Raw genomic sequence first — 17261 nt, forward strand, 5'->3', positions numbered from 1 at the left:
AGTCTTTATCCCTATATTTGTACTTGTATCACTATGTAACGATTTGATAAGTCCTTACATTTTACAACTCAACAACTAAGTAAAGAAAAATGTAATGACTCACCATGACCATTACACTTATGAATCACAACTACTAGCATCGGAACTAACTCATACAGAAGGATTTATACTCAAAATAAATGGATATGCAAACTATAACATGTATATAAATATAAGTATTAAAACAACTCTACAAATATATATATATATATACACACACACACAATACATGTACAATATCATCCAGTTTAAAAATAGTACAAATCCTAAGTGTTGGTCAAGCACAACTATATTCAATTTATGTAATTATTTAAATAATTCATGCTTCTAAATCTATTTTTTGTCTCAAAACACTTACTCATAAGTTAATTTATAATTAAGGTTTAATTGTTTAAATGTTAGGTATTTTTAATATTTTTCTCTGATTGAGTTAGAACATAAGAAGAAAAAAATAATTTGAAAACTACAAATCTCAAGGGACAAGTATCGCTGCAAGTCAAATTGAAGATTCGCTCAGAGCAAGTAAATTTCGCTTCGAATGACTAAACTAAAGCTTGAAAAGTGAGCCAAGTTAGAAAGCAACCTAAAGATGATGATTAGCTTACTTAAAGTGAGCAGAGTACTCACTTAGAGCGAGTGAAATTCGCTTAAAGTCATCATAAGAGTGCTCTAAGTGAGTGAAGTCAGAGACCAACCCTGAAAGACTATACTAGCTCACTCACAGTGAACTACTTGGATACTTTAAGCGAGAAAATTTGCTTAGAGCTATCACAAGAGTGTTTTGAGCAATTGAAGCCAAAGACCATCTCTGAAAGTACACATATGCTCGCTTAGAGTGAACTACAAGAGCACTTTGAGCAAACACATATGACCTAAAAGTTCATTAGAAATTTATTATAAAAATAGGGTCTCTAGAAGGTCTCTATATCCATAATTACCTTTCTAAGCATAATTCTAGAGAGTTTAGAGAAAGTTCTTGTGAGGTTACTTTGTAATCATGAGTCACTCAAATATCCCTCTTTTATTGTGTAATTCTTATTCATGAGTGACTATGTCTCTATTGTTGGAGGTTGAGATAGTTATTGGAACTTTGTAATTTTCTACGTGTTTTTCACTCAATAAAGTTATTTAGTTAATTATTTTATTCTTGTACTTAATGCTTGTGACTTGATCAATCAATGCATGATTTATAATTTTTTATTGAGGTTGAGAAACTATTTTTAAAATTATGACCTAGATAAAATGCTGATAACATTTATTACTAAGGAATTGGGATAAACCTTATCAATTGACTTTCGACCCCTGATCTTAATGTATGATTACTTTACAAAAATTTTCAAGGAATTAAGATTTTCCTTAAATAATCTAAAATTTCTTATCTAAGGAATTAGGGTATAAATATAGTTGTGGGTTGTCAAATTAATTGTACAATTTCAACATTAAATGAAAAATTAAGAGGTTTTACATGAAAAAATAGTGAATCAATCTTTGGCTATTCTCATTATAAGTTTAAACTCTTTACAATTTACTGCTTTATTCACAACAAAAAAAAAAAACGCAAATTTTTGACAGAAAATTTTCGACGGATATGGATCTGTCGGAAATTTTATATTTTTCGACGGATTTATTTTTCCATCGAAAATTTCTGACAGAATTTTCCGTTGAAAATTTTTCGACGAAAATATAAATCCGTCGAAAAACTCCATCAGAAATTTCCGACGGAAAAATAAATCCGTTAGAAATTCTTAATGGAAATTTTCCGACAGAATATTCCGTCGAAAATTTCTGACGGATTTATATTTCTGTCGGAATAGTTTTTTAAAATAAATATTATTTATCTACCTTAAAACAATCAAACTAGTGAATTTATATTTTAGAGGGGTGAAAATAAAAAAAAAAATATTTTACTCATTTTACAAGTACGAAACAAAAATTTACCTGTTTCCATCATAAATCAGCATTTTTATTGTAGTGATTTTATTTTCACTAAAATTTAATAATTCTTGTTAAACAAATATAAATTTCTATCAAATCATTTGTTTAGTATTACAATTATATTAAACAATTATAACTCGCATCTATATCAATTTAATAACTTAAACTTTTGTCTAATTTATTACTTATGATAATTGATATACTTGTCAAATACATAACAATTATCTCAACTTTTATCACTATATGTTATTTTAATTACTTATTAATTAACTTTTTACTAATAAAATATTATAATAACGATAATAAAATTTAAATTTATAAACTCAAATATATTATCTCAACCCTATCATTATACATTTCTTTGATCAGTAGAATCTACACCTTATATATTTATTCTAATAACTTATTATACCAGACTAGAACCTAGAGTCACATGCCATCTGTGTGTCACTCCTAGTTGGTAGTCTTGGCTGTCGAAGACCGAGATGAGCTATATCAGACTAGAACCAAGATTCATGTGCCATCTGCGTGTCACTCCTTCTTAATAATCTTGGTTACCGAACACTAAACCTAAAGTAGGAGTGAGCCATCACCTCAGTCTTCGACCATTTCGATGTCCTACGTAACCAACTAAAATGGGAGGATCTCGAAACATTCGCCTTGACTCAGCCCCTATGCTTTGAGAAGAAACAAGATATACTCATGAAGGCACCTCTCGGCCCTTAATTTCGGTCACTGACCAATCCGAGATGACTCAAATATGTTGATCGCTACAAGTTAAAGGACCTCTAAGTGTACAAACAATGATTAACATGAAATGTAAGCAAGATTAAATGATAATCTGTCATTACTAGTTGTATTACCTAATTGTAACAAGGCTCAAAGACTAAACTCATTACAATTAGTATAAATAGTCACATAAAACAAGATAAAACTATTGTTCATTGATTGTTATTATCAATACTCTAACCTATTCTAATTTAAATGTGAGAGTGTCTTTTACCAGTACATCCCTTTTTTTCTTTTTTCTTTTTTCACATTTTAGAGCCCTCGGTCGACGTGGAGATTCAAGTATGATATACAAAAATTATTGATGTGCCCAAACAGGTAAACTTATAGTTAGTGATTAGAATAAATTTATTTTCAAGAAGGATCATCTTCTATATTTTTGGTTTTGTCGTCGTATTTTAGTTCCTAAATATTTTCTAAAAGTTATACGAACCAAAATAAAAATAAACTACGATTACTAAAAAAATCATTTAAACCTTATCATTTGTCTTTCATTCATTTCAAGAGGAAAAAAAATAAACTTAGATAAAGAAAAAAAAATCATTTTTTATAAGTTGTTAACCTATTTTTTTATTTAATAAAAAAACATTTTTAAATACAATTATTATTAGTGTTAATAACTTAAATAATATTGCAATATATTTTGATTTATAAATTCATATCAACTCGAATATGGCTTTCAGATCAAATATTCTTTTAATAAAAATATAAATCAATTTAAAAGTATCAAATCGATTTTTGTATTGTAAGAAAAGCCTTACAACTATTAAATAAAAAGATTTGTTATAATTGAAAGCCAAAGGACGTATTCCAATTATTAATATTATTTTTTTTTCAAAAAAAGGTTCATGTTAACAGTAGAACATAGGTAGCTACGTTTTTGTTTAAGTGTGAGTTGGGTAAGAGCAAAGTGTGCAAAGTAACCACATGGTAGACCTCAAGACTCAATAAATTTTTTATAAAAAATACTTACTGATGCAGAATCAAACTCGCTTCCTTTCCTATTTAGATATGTTGTTATTCCATGGATAACTTGTTAGCTAAGGAGTAAAGTTTTCCTTAGTAGTCAATGTCTTTGCATTATAAATTGAGGAGCGAATCTTCACAACGCAAACAAACAAGCACTCGCATACTTCATTATCTTCTGTTTGTTGTTGCTTCATAATCTTTTCTTCTTTCTGTGTTGCAAACTACAATCACAGTGAGTCAAGTGTTGAGTGTTGCCAAAAGCGATGGAGAGCAGAGGTTATCCGGATCTTGTAGGACTAGGATTCCGTCCAAGAGATGATGAGCTTGTCGGCTTTTACCTCAAACACAAGTTGCTTAGTGATGATCCACGTGTGCAAGTCATCCCTGTCATTGATCTTTGCCAGGTCGATCCTTGGCATGTACCAGGTACCCTTCATCATCATGCCATCAACTTTTCTTTTTTCTTCCTCTTCTCTTTATTTTCTTCAATGTTGTTTCATTTTTTTTTTCTTCAAATAGTGATGTTAGCGGAATCAGCCATACGATTCAATGACCCAGAATGGTTTTTCTTCAGTCCTGTTGATTTCAAGTATTCAAACAGTAGAAGGTTTAACAGGACAACCAAGTGTGGCTTCTGGAAAACCACCGGCAAAGAACGTGACATTAGGAGCTTGGACACCAACACTGTCATTGGGACTAAGAAGACCCTTGTTTTCTATGAAGGCCGTGTTCCCCGTGGTGTCAGGTCCAACTGGGTTATTCACGAATATCATGATGCCACCTTTCATCAATCCCAGGTTGAAATGAAATATCGGTTAGATATTAGTTAGGATGCTGTTTAAAATAAAAAACATTATATTTATTTTCAAGATTTGCATCATTTTATATTATTAGGACTTGAGGATGACTTTTGTCTTAGATTAATAAATAGTGACTTTTAAGATGAGGGAATTTATCATCATAAATAAGAGAGAAGTCATATATGAAGAAAAAATTTATGAGTTTTACTTAAAATAAAAAAAAAAAACTTATAGGAAAAGTTTTATAAGTTTAGGGTCGAACTCGAAGGTTTATATTTAAAGAAGGTTTTTCTTTTTTTCCTAACTTTTTCTACTAAATTTCTGTCTCTATTGTGTACGTTTTAGCTTTTTGATGTTGTTTACTATCCTATTATTATTCTGGCTTTTGAAGGTTATTATTGTTATTGGATCCCTTGTTTCTTTTTTGTCGTACTTTATTCATCACCCATTTTTCTCCACTCGGTCTTGCTTGAAGACAAAGGGGGCATGGAAGAGATGTTTGGGCTTATAAAAGTGATCTATGAACCTCTTTCTAGCTTATTTCAATTATTTTTACTTGGAAGATTACCAAAACAAGATCTTTTTTGTTTAATCCAACGAGCTCATGCATAAAGCTTATGGATAAGCTCTCATTTGACTTATTGGATTGTGTTTAATTAAATCTTTTATCTAAACATGCAAAATTCATCATCAGTTTTCGTCCAAGACTGTCAATTTTTTCTGTATAATTTGCTGTGAATATAGAATCGTTCAGGAAATAAGCTTCTGAAGCATTAGCCTGATTTGTCTTGGCTGTGGCAATTTGAAACAAATAAATGTTGATTATCCTCACAATTTTGCAGAGGACTTTTGTATTATGTCGCTTGATGAAGAAACCTGAGAAGACAACTGACGGAGGAACTGATGCATTGTTCTATGATGAAGGGGAACCCAGTGGAGGCACGGTTTCTGACTTTGAAAATCAGGGAGGTAATTTTAGAGGAATGGAAACAATCTCTCAAGCAACATATCAAGCAGAGAAATATTTCTCCCCAACACAACAGTCTCCAACTGGTGCTGAGATGGGAGAACCATCTTTTCCAAATTACCCATTTTACGATGCCTATTTTAGAAATGAAAACAACATTATGCACACTTCATTTAAAACTACAGAGGAAGACGAGTTCCTCAATTCAATTTTAGTTGATGACAGTTTAGCTGATGAAGAAAGTATGCATGCTTCTTTCAACAATTTCACCCAATCAGAGTCATTGAAAATGTTATACTGTGAAAGCAGTGATACAGATACTGAAATCGTCTCTAAACTGGTAAATATAAATTGTCTAATGACCATATAATATTGGGGTGTTAATCTCTATTTTTTTCTGAACTGTCATTGGTTCTATAGGTTAAATTGCAGTGTGCATTGTGGTGATGTGAAATTTGCACCAGTTTTACCATATTTAGTGATTTTCTCCTACAGATTTTGAAAAGACACTTGGCTGAAATGTTTGGTTTGAGTTGGTTTTGATGTTTATTTCTGAGTCATGATCGATTCATGGAACATTACTAAGACTTTAGAGGCTTAGAGCATGCTTTGATGAAGGGATAAGTTGTGAAGGGAAGGAAATGGAGACAAAGTAATATATTTTTTGTACCAATTTTTACCCTTGCATCTCTTCCCAACATAGTCCCTAGGAGTTCAAAATTAAGTATTCTTTTTCTTGGGTTTGTGATATTTGTTCTCTTTATTTTGGGCACTTCGATATTTGAATTCATTTATTTATTTTCTTCTAAAATCATTACAGGATGGCTTTTACATGGATACTTCAGCAATGTGTAATGAATATCCTAACTCAGACGAATACTACCCATAAAAAAGGTTTAAATCATACATGATGCTGTTCATGGTGGCACATGTTTTGTATCTTCCAACCATGAAGGAAACCAACAGATATTTGAAAATGATTTCTAGGAAGCGGAGACATCCTCTTGTAACTCGACAGTAGATAAGTCTTTCAAGATCAATTGTATTGAAATTTTCGGTTCTCCTTCCACTCCAAGGAGATGGAAAAATCAATACTGTATCATCTAAGACCAAACAACTGCATATGATGGGAACTAAGTTTCAAGTTAGTTCCATTAATGGATCGGTGATAGTTAATTATTAGGAGTATGTGTGATATAAAATAGCCGGTTTTCTAATAGCAAATCTATTAGAAAATAACTCTATCAAAAACTGCATGGCAGCAGTTGTGTATTAGGATTTATAATGATAAAATTTGATGTAAAACATGAGTTATTGAACGGAGTAAGTCTAAAAATACTTATTCCTTAAATAAACGAATGTCTTTTTATATATATTAGATTGTGTAATTAGGAAGTGTACGTAGTTATTTGCAATTTGCGGGTAGAGAATTATCATTATAGGAGCTGTCTTTGGGATAGCAAATGTATCTCTGGATTAATGTATTGTGTGTGATTTTAGTGTTGAATATTATATTTTATTAGTTTTTGTTTAAGATGAACAATGCAATTATCCCCTATTAACTAAAAGAAGGGTTGATGATGTCAGCTGCCTTTATCTTAGTGATTCTCAGTTGACCATTGTTTTTCTGCTGCAAGAATGCCTTATTCTGGATCAAAAGAACAAACTAGATGCCTAATGATGCTCTAGGCCTTATGAGAAATATTTAGATTTTATGGAAAATATATGAAAAAGACAAAAGAATTAATCCCCTTTTTAAGGGTCCATTTTGCATTGTCTATGGAATCAACTTTGAGAAGATTTTCTGAGTCTGTGACCAATAATATATAATGAGCCAAGCCCGGTCCAATTTTTTAAGGCAAAAGGGAGAAAACTTTATAAAGATCTTTGTTGTAATAAGAAATGCTTAACTAGAATATAAAATCTAAATATTGAGGTTAGTGTTTCCTCTCAACTTGCAACTCTAACGGGCATGCATACGTACATACACATGTTATCTACTTTGACAACAATGAAAAAAAGCCATAACAAACTACCATTACAAAATGCAGCCTAAAGGACAAATACAATCACTTGGTCTTGGAATGGTGAGGAAAACAAATTGACTCCAAAGATATGATATTAAGATGACATTTTGTCGGATGTAGATGGAAAGACAATGAAGTGAGATGGTGGAAGCAACAAAGAAACTTGGCGTGCAAGTCTTATGTTACCCACTTACCCCTACTTCTTTTAAAGATAAAATAGGTAATACATTAACTATGTAAAATAATTTTAGATTATTATAATGTTATTTAATTAAAAAGTCTTTCCAATTATGATATTTGATTGATTAATTATCTAATAATTTTTTTAATAATATTACACTACAACAAGAATTATACAACAATTTGTATTTTGTAATGGGTTGGGGTACCCCTTGTACTCCCCTTAATTTATTTTGCTTATATAAAAAAAAACAATTTGTATAACATCATTTTTAGATTTATTTATTTTCATCATTTTATTTATTATAGAGAGACACACCACATTGAAATTTTGAGAATTAATTTTCTAAAACTAAATATTAACCAATTTTTAATATAATAATTTAAAAAATAATCTGATTAAAAAAATAGTTGATATTTTATGTCAACTTTGAAAGAAAGAACACGGAGGTAAGAAAAAAAAAATTTCAAATTTTTACCTTCTGAAAAATTTGAAATTCTACAATTTTAAGAAATTTTATAAATAATTACATTTAAAATTCTTTATAAACTATCCATCTAAATAAAGTATTTCACTTCAAAGCATTTGAAATTCTTCAAAAAAAAATTGAATTACTTCATTAAAATCTTTCAATTCAAACACATTCTAAAATTTTTATACCATTAGTTATGAATATGAAACTCTTTCTAAAAAAAAACAATTAAGTGTTTTTTTTTTAATTTTAGAATTTTTTCTATAACAATCCTTTTATATTATCATTTTATGTGATGTACGTGTCTTCAAATCTGCTTGGATAAATTATTTTAAAAGTATATTTAATAAAAAAAATAAGAAGAGATAATGAAATAATTTTTTTTATAAGTTAAAATTAACTTATGCATAAGTTAATTTGTAATAACTTACCTATTAATTTTTAAAAAAATTATTTTTAACTTATATATGAGTTAATTTTAACTTAAAGACAAAATTTATTTTATTTTTTTATTCTTATTTTTCTTCCCTAAGAATGCTTTCAAATTTGTTCATCCAAACTATTGGTATATATAGTAAAAATGACTAATAGTATCTATTTTTACTTCATCATAGCACACACATACCCTAAACTTAAGTTGAAACTTATTTCATTTTTTTATTATAGAAAAATACATTCAAATTTTTTTATCCAAAATATTGATGTAAAAATGACTAATATTTGTTGGTATCTATTTTTATAACACACATTATTTTAATATTTTTTATCATATTAGAAATCACATCTTTTTTTTTTATCTTCTACATCAATCTCACATCTTATATAAATATTATTATTCTTTGTTCAAACAAGTTTTTTCTTGAAGTATATTAAATAATATATATATATATATATATATATATATATATCATTTCCCTTAATTTAAAATTTTCCCCTTATTTTTAAAAGATTTATGTTAGTTGGCATAGGACTTTATGTTGTTATCTTAGTATTATTTTGATTATTGTCTTAACAGAATGTAATTGAACTAGTTAGTGAATAGAGATACTAACAAAACTTAAGTAAGATTTGTAATGTGATTCTATTAAGAGTAATAATAATACAGGAAAACCATAACATTCACAATAGAACTTTCTCTTGATTTTCTCTATTTCTCCATTTTCGTTCATCTCATTTTTGATTTTCTGAAATCATAGCATCATGTAAAGGTCTATTTCTATAACAGATTGGTATTTAGAGCTAAGGTTGAATTCTTTCTTTGGGGTGTTCTTTGTTGGAACAAGAAGAATGAGTTCTACAATGTATGATATTAGGAAGTTTACAAGCAAGAATGATTTCATCCAATGGAGAATGAAGATGAGAGCTATATCGGTCCATCAATGGCTAGAGGAGGTTCCTCAAGGAGAAAAAAAAATACCCACCATAGTTACATACTAGGAGAAGAAAGAGATGCTAAATAAAGCCATAGCACCTTATTTTTGTCCCCATAGAGACAAGGTTCTTAAGGAAGTCTCAAATGGAAAGACTATTACTATTGTTTGGCTCAAATTGGAGAGCCTGTATATGACCAAATCCTTGGCCAACAAGTTATATTTGAAGCATAATTTTTACACCTTCGAGATGCCAGCAGGCAAGGCATTGGATGATCACTTGGATAATTTCAACAAGATCATTCTTGTTCTTGAAAATATTGAGATCAAGATTGATGATAAACACTAGGCACCACTACTATTGAGATCATTTCCAAATCAATTTGACAACCTCTTATACACAACCATTTATTACAAAGATGCTATGTTATCAAATGGGCTTCAAGTTGCTTGATCTCCAAAGGAATTGCAGAAGAGGGCTAAGGGAGAAGAAGATTAACCAACATAAGGGTTTTACAAAAGGGGCATGCCATAAATAGAGATTCTAAGATCATGAAGGGTTCAAGATTCAAGTCAAAAGAGGGCAAGTAGAGGAAGCGCCTTATTTGTGGGAATGAGGAACTTCTCAAGAAGAATTGCCTTGAAAATAAGTAGAAAAAGAAGTATGGAGAATCAAGAAGTTACAGATGTGATGTTGATGTTGTTTTAGAAGGATAAAGAATGTTGAATTGATGTTCATTTTAAAAGAATTTAGACTAAAATGGGTTCTTGATTCTAGATGCACATTCCATATGTGTCCTCACAAGGACTAGTTTATTTACTATAATGAAATCCATGGAGGAAAAGTTATGTTAGGCAATAAAAAGGTTTGTAAAGTGATTGGAATTGTGCCATAAAGCTAAAACTTGCAAATGGAGAAATGTGGATCTTGCAAAGGGTGAGACATGTGCCTAATTTGAAGAAAAATCTAATTTCTCTTTAGATGTTTGATAAACAAGGCTATGGGTACAAGGATGTTGAAGGTGGAGTTATAAGAATCAAAAAGGGGTCCATGGTGCTAATAAACTGAAAATTAGATAATGATTTGTATTTTCTTCAAGGGGGCACTTTGGTGGGCACTGTTGTTGCAGTTTCTGAAATAGACTAGTCTCAAGTAGCCTTTGACATATAAGGCTTGGTCATATTAGTGAAGAAGGTTTGAAGGGAGCAAACAAAATTTGCAAGGCAAAAACTATATTGAGGCACTAGAATTTTGTGAACACTACATCTTTGGGAAAACAAAGAGACTAAAGTTTGTCACTATTACTCATCATGCAAAAGGTACTCTTAACTACATTCATAGTGACTTGTGGGGGCCATCAAGAGTTTCCTCTCACAGTAAAGCACGTTATTTCCTACTCATCATTGATGATTTCTTAAGAATTTGTATAGAATTGCATTTTTGAGAATAAGAATGAGTCTTTTGCAAAATTTAAAGAATGTAAGGCTTTAATTGAAACTCAAACCAATAGAATGATCAAGAGGTTTATAACTGATAATGGGTTGGAGTTTTGTTATGAAGAATTTGACCAATTTTGTAAGAAAAACAGGATTGATAGGCTCAAGGCTGTTAGAAGGATTCCTTAATAAAATGGACTTGCTGAGAGAATGAAAATGATTGTATGTAGAGGGTTAGATGCTTGTTAATTGTTAATGGGCTAAAGTAGTGATCATAGTTTCTCATTTGGTAAATAGAAGTTCATCCACTACTATTGGAAGGAAAAAACTAGAAGAGATGTGGTCTAGTCATCCTCCAAGCCTATAGAATTTGAAAGTATTTGAGAGTGTGGCTTATGCTCCTATAGACCGATGGAAGCTTGAACCAAGGGCTCTAAAATGCATGTTTCTAGGTTACCCTCAAGGTGCGAAAGGGTTTAGATTATGGTGCATGGAGAAGGGGCAACCTCGGGTATTAATCAACAAAAATGTTATGTTTAGAGAATTAGAGATGTTCTACTCAAATAAGGATTCAAGTTAGCAGCCTCATGAATTGGCTATTAATGAGAAGGTTTATTTGGAGGTGGAGCCATTACACAAATTTAAAATTCAAAAGCCTTTTGCAGAATATGAAATTGAGGATCATGAGCATATTGGAGACACTACTCAACAAGAGTATGTTTTGGCTAAAGTTAAAGGTAGAAGAACCATTAAGCCGCTAAATAAATTTGGTTATGTTGATATGGTTGCTTTTTCACTTACTATAGCAAAGAAGATTAGAGGAGATGAGCCTAACAATTATGAAGAAACGGTGAACAACAAGCAATCTTCGAACTAGATTTGTAGCCATGAATAAGGAATTAAATTTCTTGCACAAGAATGGTAATTGGTTGTTGGTGTTGATAAGCCAAATGGAAAAAAACTTGTTAGTTGCAAATGGTTATTCAAGTTGAAGGAGGGAATTTCAAGGGTGGAAAAGGATTTTAACATTGCTTTAGTTAACAAAGGTTGTGTAATGTAAAGTCAATCCAAGGTGGAGAATTGTTAGTTGGCTCAGGACTTTATGTTGTTAGCTTAGTATAGTTTCTCTTATAACATGATTTTTGTATAGGTTTAGTATGGTTAGTGCATTGGTAGCTAACATAGTATTGTTTTTGTTATTACCTTATTACAAAATGTAACTAAACTAGGTAATGAGTAGAGATGCTAAGAAAACCTATATAAAGCTTGTAATGTGATTCTATTCAGAGTAATGATAATACAAAAAAAAGCTATAACATTCACAACATGACTCTTTCTTTCTCTCTCTCAATTTTCTTTGTTTCAACATTTTCTTCCATTTCATTTTTGGTTTTCTGTAAATCATAGCATTTGTAAAGGTCTATTTCTATATCAGATAGGGTTTATATATTCATTTTTTTAACTTTCAAATTTGATTTAATGTTGTTTGTTTACAATAGAAATTACTTTTGATTGTAAAACATTTTAAACCTTTTTTATTAATACAAAACATGAAATTTGTGTTATTAGATTCATCCTAATAAAATTATAGAAACTCAAATAATATCCTAATTAAAAAAGACTATGTATAAAAATTGTGAAAAGAAAATCTCATGAGCAATTGATAAAGAAAGTTAACAAACAGACAAAAAAATTGGAATTCTAAAATCAAAAAATATTTATTGTTTCAAAATAATATAAATTCAAACTTAAAAAATAAAAAAAATTAACATGAATACTTTGAAAAGTAAATGATAAAAAGTGAATTTAAACAATAAAATAAAGATAAAAACTTCTATTTAACTTAAAAATTAAAAAGAAAATGAATGCAAATAAAATATTAAAAAATGACCCAATTTGAATTTGAAGTGGTCATAATTTCACAAGAGAGGGGGAGGGCGGGTGAGGGAGTTGAATTGACTTAGTTTTTTTTTTTTTTCTGAAACTTTTACCTTTCTAAACTTTTACTCAAGTTGTTTTGGTGTTTCGAAGATCTAGATATAAATGACTTAGTTACTCAAAATAATAATATCATTATTCATGAGCTTATGTTCAAAAGAATATAATTATCTTAGATGATATTTTAGTCAATGTTTATGCTTAGAACATCATTTACAAATCAAAAGTATTTCTCATAAAATTAATGTTATAAAAAATTACTTTAGGCTATCGAGGTTTAGTATTCAAAGGCTTTTGTGTTATTTATTATATTAAAAAAAGATATAGTTCAAAATATTATTCTATCTTAGAAGTCTATTAAGCACTCAGAAGGTTATTGTACTGATGGTTATGCTTAGAATATATCAAAACTCTTATGATGCATATGCAATATGTATGACAGTTAATAACACAGTGTAAAAGAAAGGTAAGAGAAGATTGTACACAATGATTTTATATTGCTTCATCCAAAACCTAGGGTTACATCTAGTCCTCGCCAAAACTGATGAGATTTTCATTAATATTACCAACACCATTATTGGATACATTAACAACAATACCAATTCTCTACTAGATTTCCTTGCCAGCCACTTTAGACTTCAAAAACTACCTCACCACAACACCTTCTTGGTCTTGGCTTGGAGCACCCACTCAACCATGACATTCACTTGTTCATAGGATAGACAATTTAGTATTTTTTGCCTCTATAGACATCACAAGTATTCTACACCTTTCTAGAAATCGCAAGTATTTTCCACGTTTCTAGGCATCACAAGTGTTGTCCACCTCTTTAGGCATCATGAGTATTCTCCACCTCTCCAAGCATCTACTCAACCATAAAACCCACCTATCCATGAGAAATACAAAATACAAGCATTTTTTTCACCTTTTCAGATTGCCGAAGTATTATTTCATTCTAGCTTTTCTAGACTATCATCTTAAAGACTCTCTAAGCTACCCACATTCCATGGATTCTCCCTATCACTTTTCTCACAACCAAACTTTTATCCATTTGGGTGATTTGGGATAAAAACATATTACATACCAAGAAAAAGTGTTTGGGGGTAATATATAGCTAATCAACACTCATGGTTGGAATTTTCATGGTAGATGTGTTGTACTTCACTCCATTTTCTGCATTTTCAATTTCAAAGATGTTTTGGAGTAGAGAGGAGTTGATTAATGACTTTGAATGATGCAAAATTTCTCCTCTATGTTTTGTAGCTATATTTGGTCAATATATACAGGCCACATGGGATGAACTAGTCGTTTGAGCATGTTTGGTTCCTTAAGTTCTATGGTGAAATCACATATTTTTCTTACACTAGCAAGGCTTTCCAAACAAGGTGCCTTTCGCACTTGTTCTATGTTTCATTTTCTTTGATATGGAACTTTATTGATATAGTCTCTATAATTAAGTATTTTGACTCTTCAAATGGCCAAATTATTTTTTTTGTCTTCATAAAACTTGTAGGTAAATCTATCCTTGATCATTAAGAATTGATTTCATTTTATTTGGATCTCTATAGCACAAGTTATTCCCAAAACATTGTAGTAGCATCATATTGTTCTAGATAGATCATCATTTTTATATTGTAGACATAATTTGTCCATGATAGAGACCTTATTATCCCAAGACTTCTTCATCGAAGTTGTAAAAAAAATTCTATATTTCCAAAGCCACCAAGTCTGGCTAAAAATCAATCCAAATATGCTCAAAATATTGCACTATAGTAGTGCTGCAACTCAAAAAATTTTCATTTTGATTACCATGTTTATCCATGATATAGGTTTTTCCAATGCACGATTTATTCATAAAAGGTTGCAAATAATTATTTTAGCTTTCCACAACCATAAATTTTGGCTCAATGATCATATCTACAGCTCAAGATATATGCAAAATACAATAGACATGGTTTTTAGTCTAGATCAACATCATATGCAACTTCATTTGCAATTTTACACATGATCTAATCCATATAAGCTCTTGACTTATTCATGAAGAATGTAGATACTTCTCCAGGCTTTTCATAACCACCAAGATTTCCTCATATGAGTTCCTAGATCTTAAAACATCAAATAAATAGACTTCATAGTCTTTTAAAGATTTTCACTATTGAATGCATAGTTGAGACATTCATTCTGAGTCATTTTGAGTTCTACATTCTAAAACTTCATTATAATATTTGTGTCAAATTGATTCTATTTTATTTGGCTTAAACTTGTTCTTTCTTGTCCACAAGTCATTTTGAATCAATCTTGAGTTTACTTTAACTAATGTTATGAATTAAAGTTGTCAAAATGAGCCACAACCCATGAGTCAATCTAGCCCATCAAGGGTTTGAGTCGGGTTAGGCTTAAAATATTTTGCAAATTTTAGTGCTATTGAAAATTCAATCTAGCCCACTAAGAACCCGACTCACCATGAGGTTGAATCCATGGTGAGCCAAGTTGGCTCACCAACCCACTAATGCAAAAATAAATGAAAACGAACCTATAGCCCAACCCACTAAGGCTTTAACATAAAAAAAATAATTAAAATCCAATATGCCTAGCCTATGAAGGTTAGGCAAGGAAGGGAGGGATGGAGATGGAAGGTTACTTGATTTCATTCACTTAGGCATTTCGTGTTAAGAATTTAGGGTTTTGTCTTTCGCGTTCTTTTTCTCCTTTTTGATGTCTTTGTGCAGCAACACCACGTGACCACCATCGTGCACCGTCACTGCCCGACCGCCGCGTTCCACATCCACAGACTCTTCCACACCACACACTACCACCACAAGTGCACTACCGCACAACCGATATGTTTCACATACACAGACTCTTCCACACCACACACCACCATCGTGCGACGACCAATATGCAACTACCACCACATGATTTCCATTGTGCGACCACCATCGTATACTACCATCGTTTCACGCACAACCTATCAACCCCTTCCTCTTCCTCACCATGCATTGCCCCCACGTGATTACCCTTGTGTAATTACCACCACCATCCACCACTGTTTCACAAAGAGCCATGTTCCTCTTGGTTGGAAATTTTAGTTTCCAATTTGCATAGCTATGCCTAGCTAGAAATTAGGGAATTTTTTTTAATTTTTTTTTAAATTAAGTGAGTCAACTCGTTAAACTCATCAACCTGTGGTGGTTAAGCCAGACTCATTTTTTATAAGCTCACTAGAAAATGAGCTAGGTTGGGTTGACTCACCTATTGGTCAATCTGTGGTGGGTTGGGTCAGGCTGAGCTGGGTGTCCCATTTTAATAGCTCTATTTTGAACATACTAAGAAAACTCATTAGTAACCTAAATATCAAAAGGCTAATGAATTTTTTTTTTGAAAGGCTTGTCATAATTAAAATATAAAAGGTTTAGACTCAACAAAATTGACTTATAAAATGAAAATTGACTTATAAAATGAATAGGGTGAAATTGTGTCAAGATGCATATAACTTGTGTGGATAAAACTTACGGTCTCAAACGGACGAAAGCCACTCAATTCTCTTACATCAATTTGCTTACATACAAACACAAGAAATTATTAGACAATTCTAAATAACAAGTATTCGTGATTGTATCTAATTTTTGTATGATAATATCTCCATATTTATGTTTCTATACATAACACCTAAATACTTAATTTACTAAAATTTAGAAAAGTAATTAATTTGTTGATAAAAATAAGTTAATCTTATTTTTATATATTTTATACATTATCTTTGAATTGCTTTTTTCTCTTAATTTATGTTCACCTCTCTCCTAATTAAGTAAAGTGCATGTCATACACTATTTTTTTTTCATAATTAATACGACACTCCTTTAACTAACTAATTACAATGCACATCTATTAAAATGTTTATAACTAATTTATTTCATAAATTAAAAGAATATGTTTTAATTAGAGTATTTTAGTCTAAAAATAATTTACATTAAATACTATCAATTATATTTTATATATAAAAAAAATAAATAATTGATTTAACTTAGATTTTATAAATAAAACATAAGTAGTATATTTTTAAATATTTTAATTTATGATGAAAATTCGATTATATTTTATATAAAAACTAATTAAAAACAATATAATGATTATCTATATTTTTTTTTGTTAAATTATAAATACTTTTTGGGTTGTGAGACCCATTTCCTTACGTGTCTAAACATGACTAGTCACAAGTAGTCAAGTTCTACTTTAGATACTTTATAGTCCTACTTTAGTCACAAATAGTCATTTCCTCACATACACACATGGCCATCATCATAGATAGTACAGTTTGGCTTCTTAGTTAAGTTGTC

General features: G+C 30.5%; 1 protein-coding gene across 2 annotated transcripts; it reads left to right on the forward strand.

The window, feature by feature from the left end:
* Window positions 1-3713: 3713 nt before the first annotated feature.
* LOC145958210 (NAC domain-containing protein 69-like) lies at window positions 3714-7033 on the forward strand. 2 transcript variants are annotated; one of them, XM_083074860.1, is made up of 4 exons: window positions 3714-4158; window positions 4252-4529; window positions 5375-5839; window positions 5995-7033. In XM_083074860.1, exons 1-4 carry the CDS (start codon window positions 3996-3998, stop codon window positions 6040-6042), a joined length of 954 nt encoding a protein of 317 aa, XP_082930986.1. In that variant the 5' UTR covers window positions 3714-3995; the 3' UTR covers window positions 6043-7033. The 2 variants fall into 2 exon arrangements, with proteins under 2 accessions (XP_082930986.1, XP_082930985.1); XM_083074859.1 differs by having other exon boundaries at window positions 3718-4158; window positions 6320-7033.
* The last annotated feature ends 10228 nt before the right edge of the window (window positions 7034-17261 follow it).

Source organism: Cajanus cajan, chromosome 5 (assembly GCF_000230855.2).
Source record: "Cajanus cajan strain Asha chromosome 5, NIPB_CcT2T_4, whole genome shotgun sequence".
Classification (NCBI taxonomy): domain Eukaryota; kingdom Viridiplantae; phylum Streptophyta; class Magnoliopsida; order Fabales; family Fabaceae; genus Cajanus; species Cajanus cajan.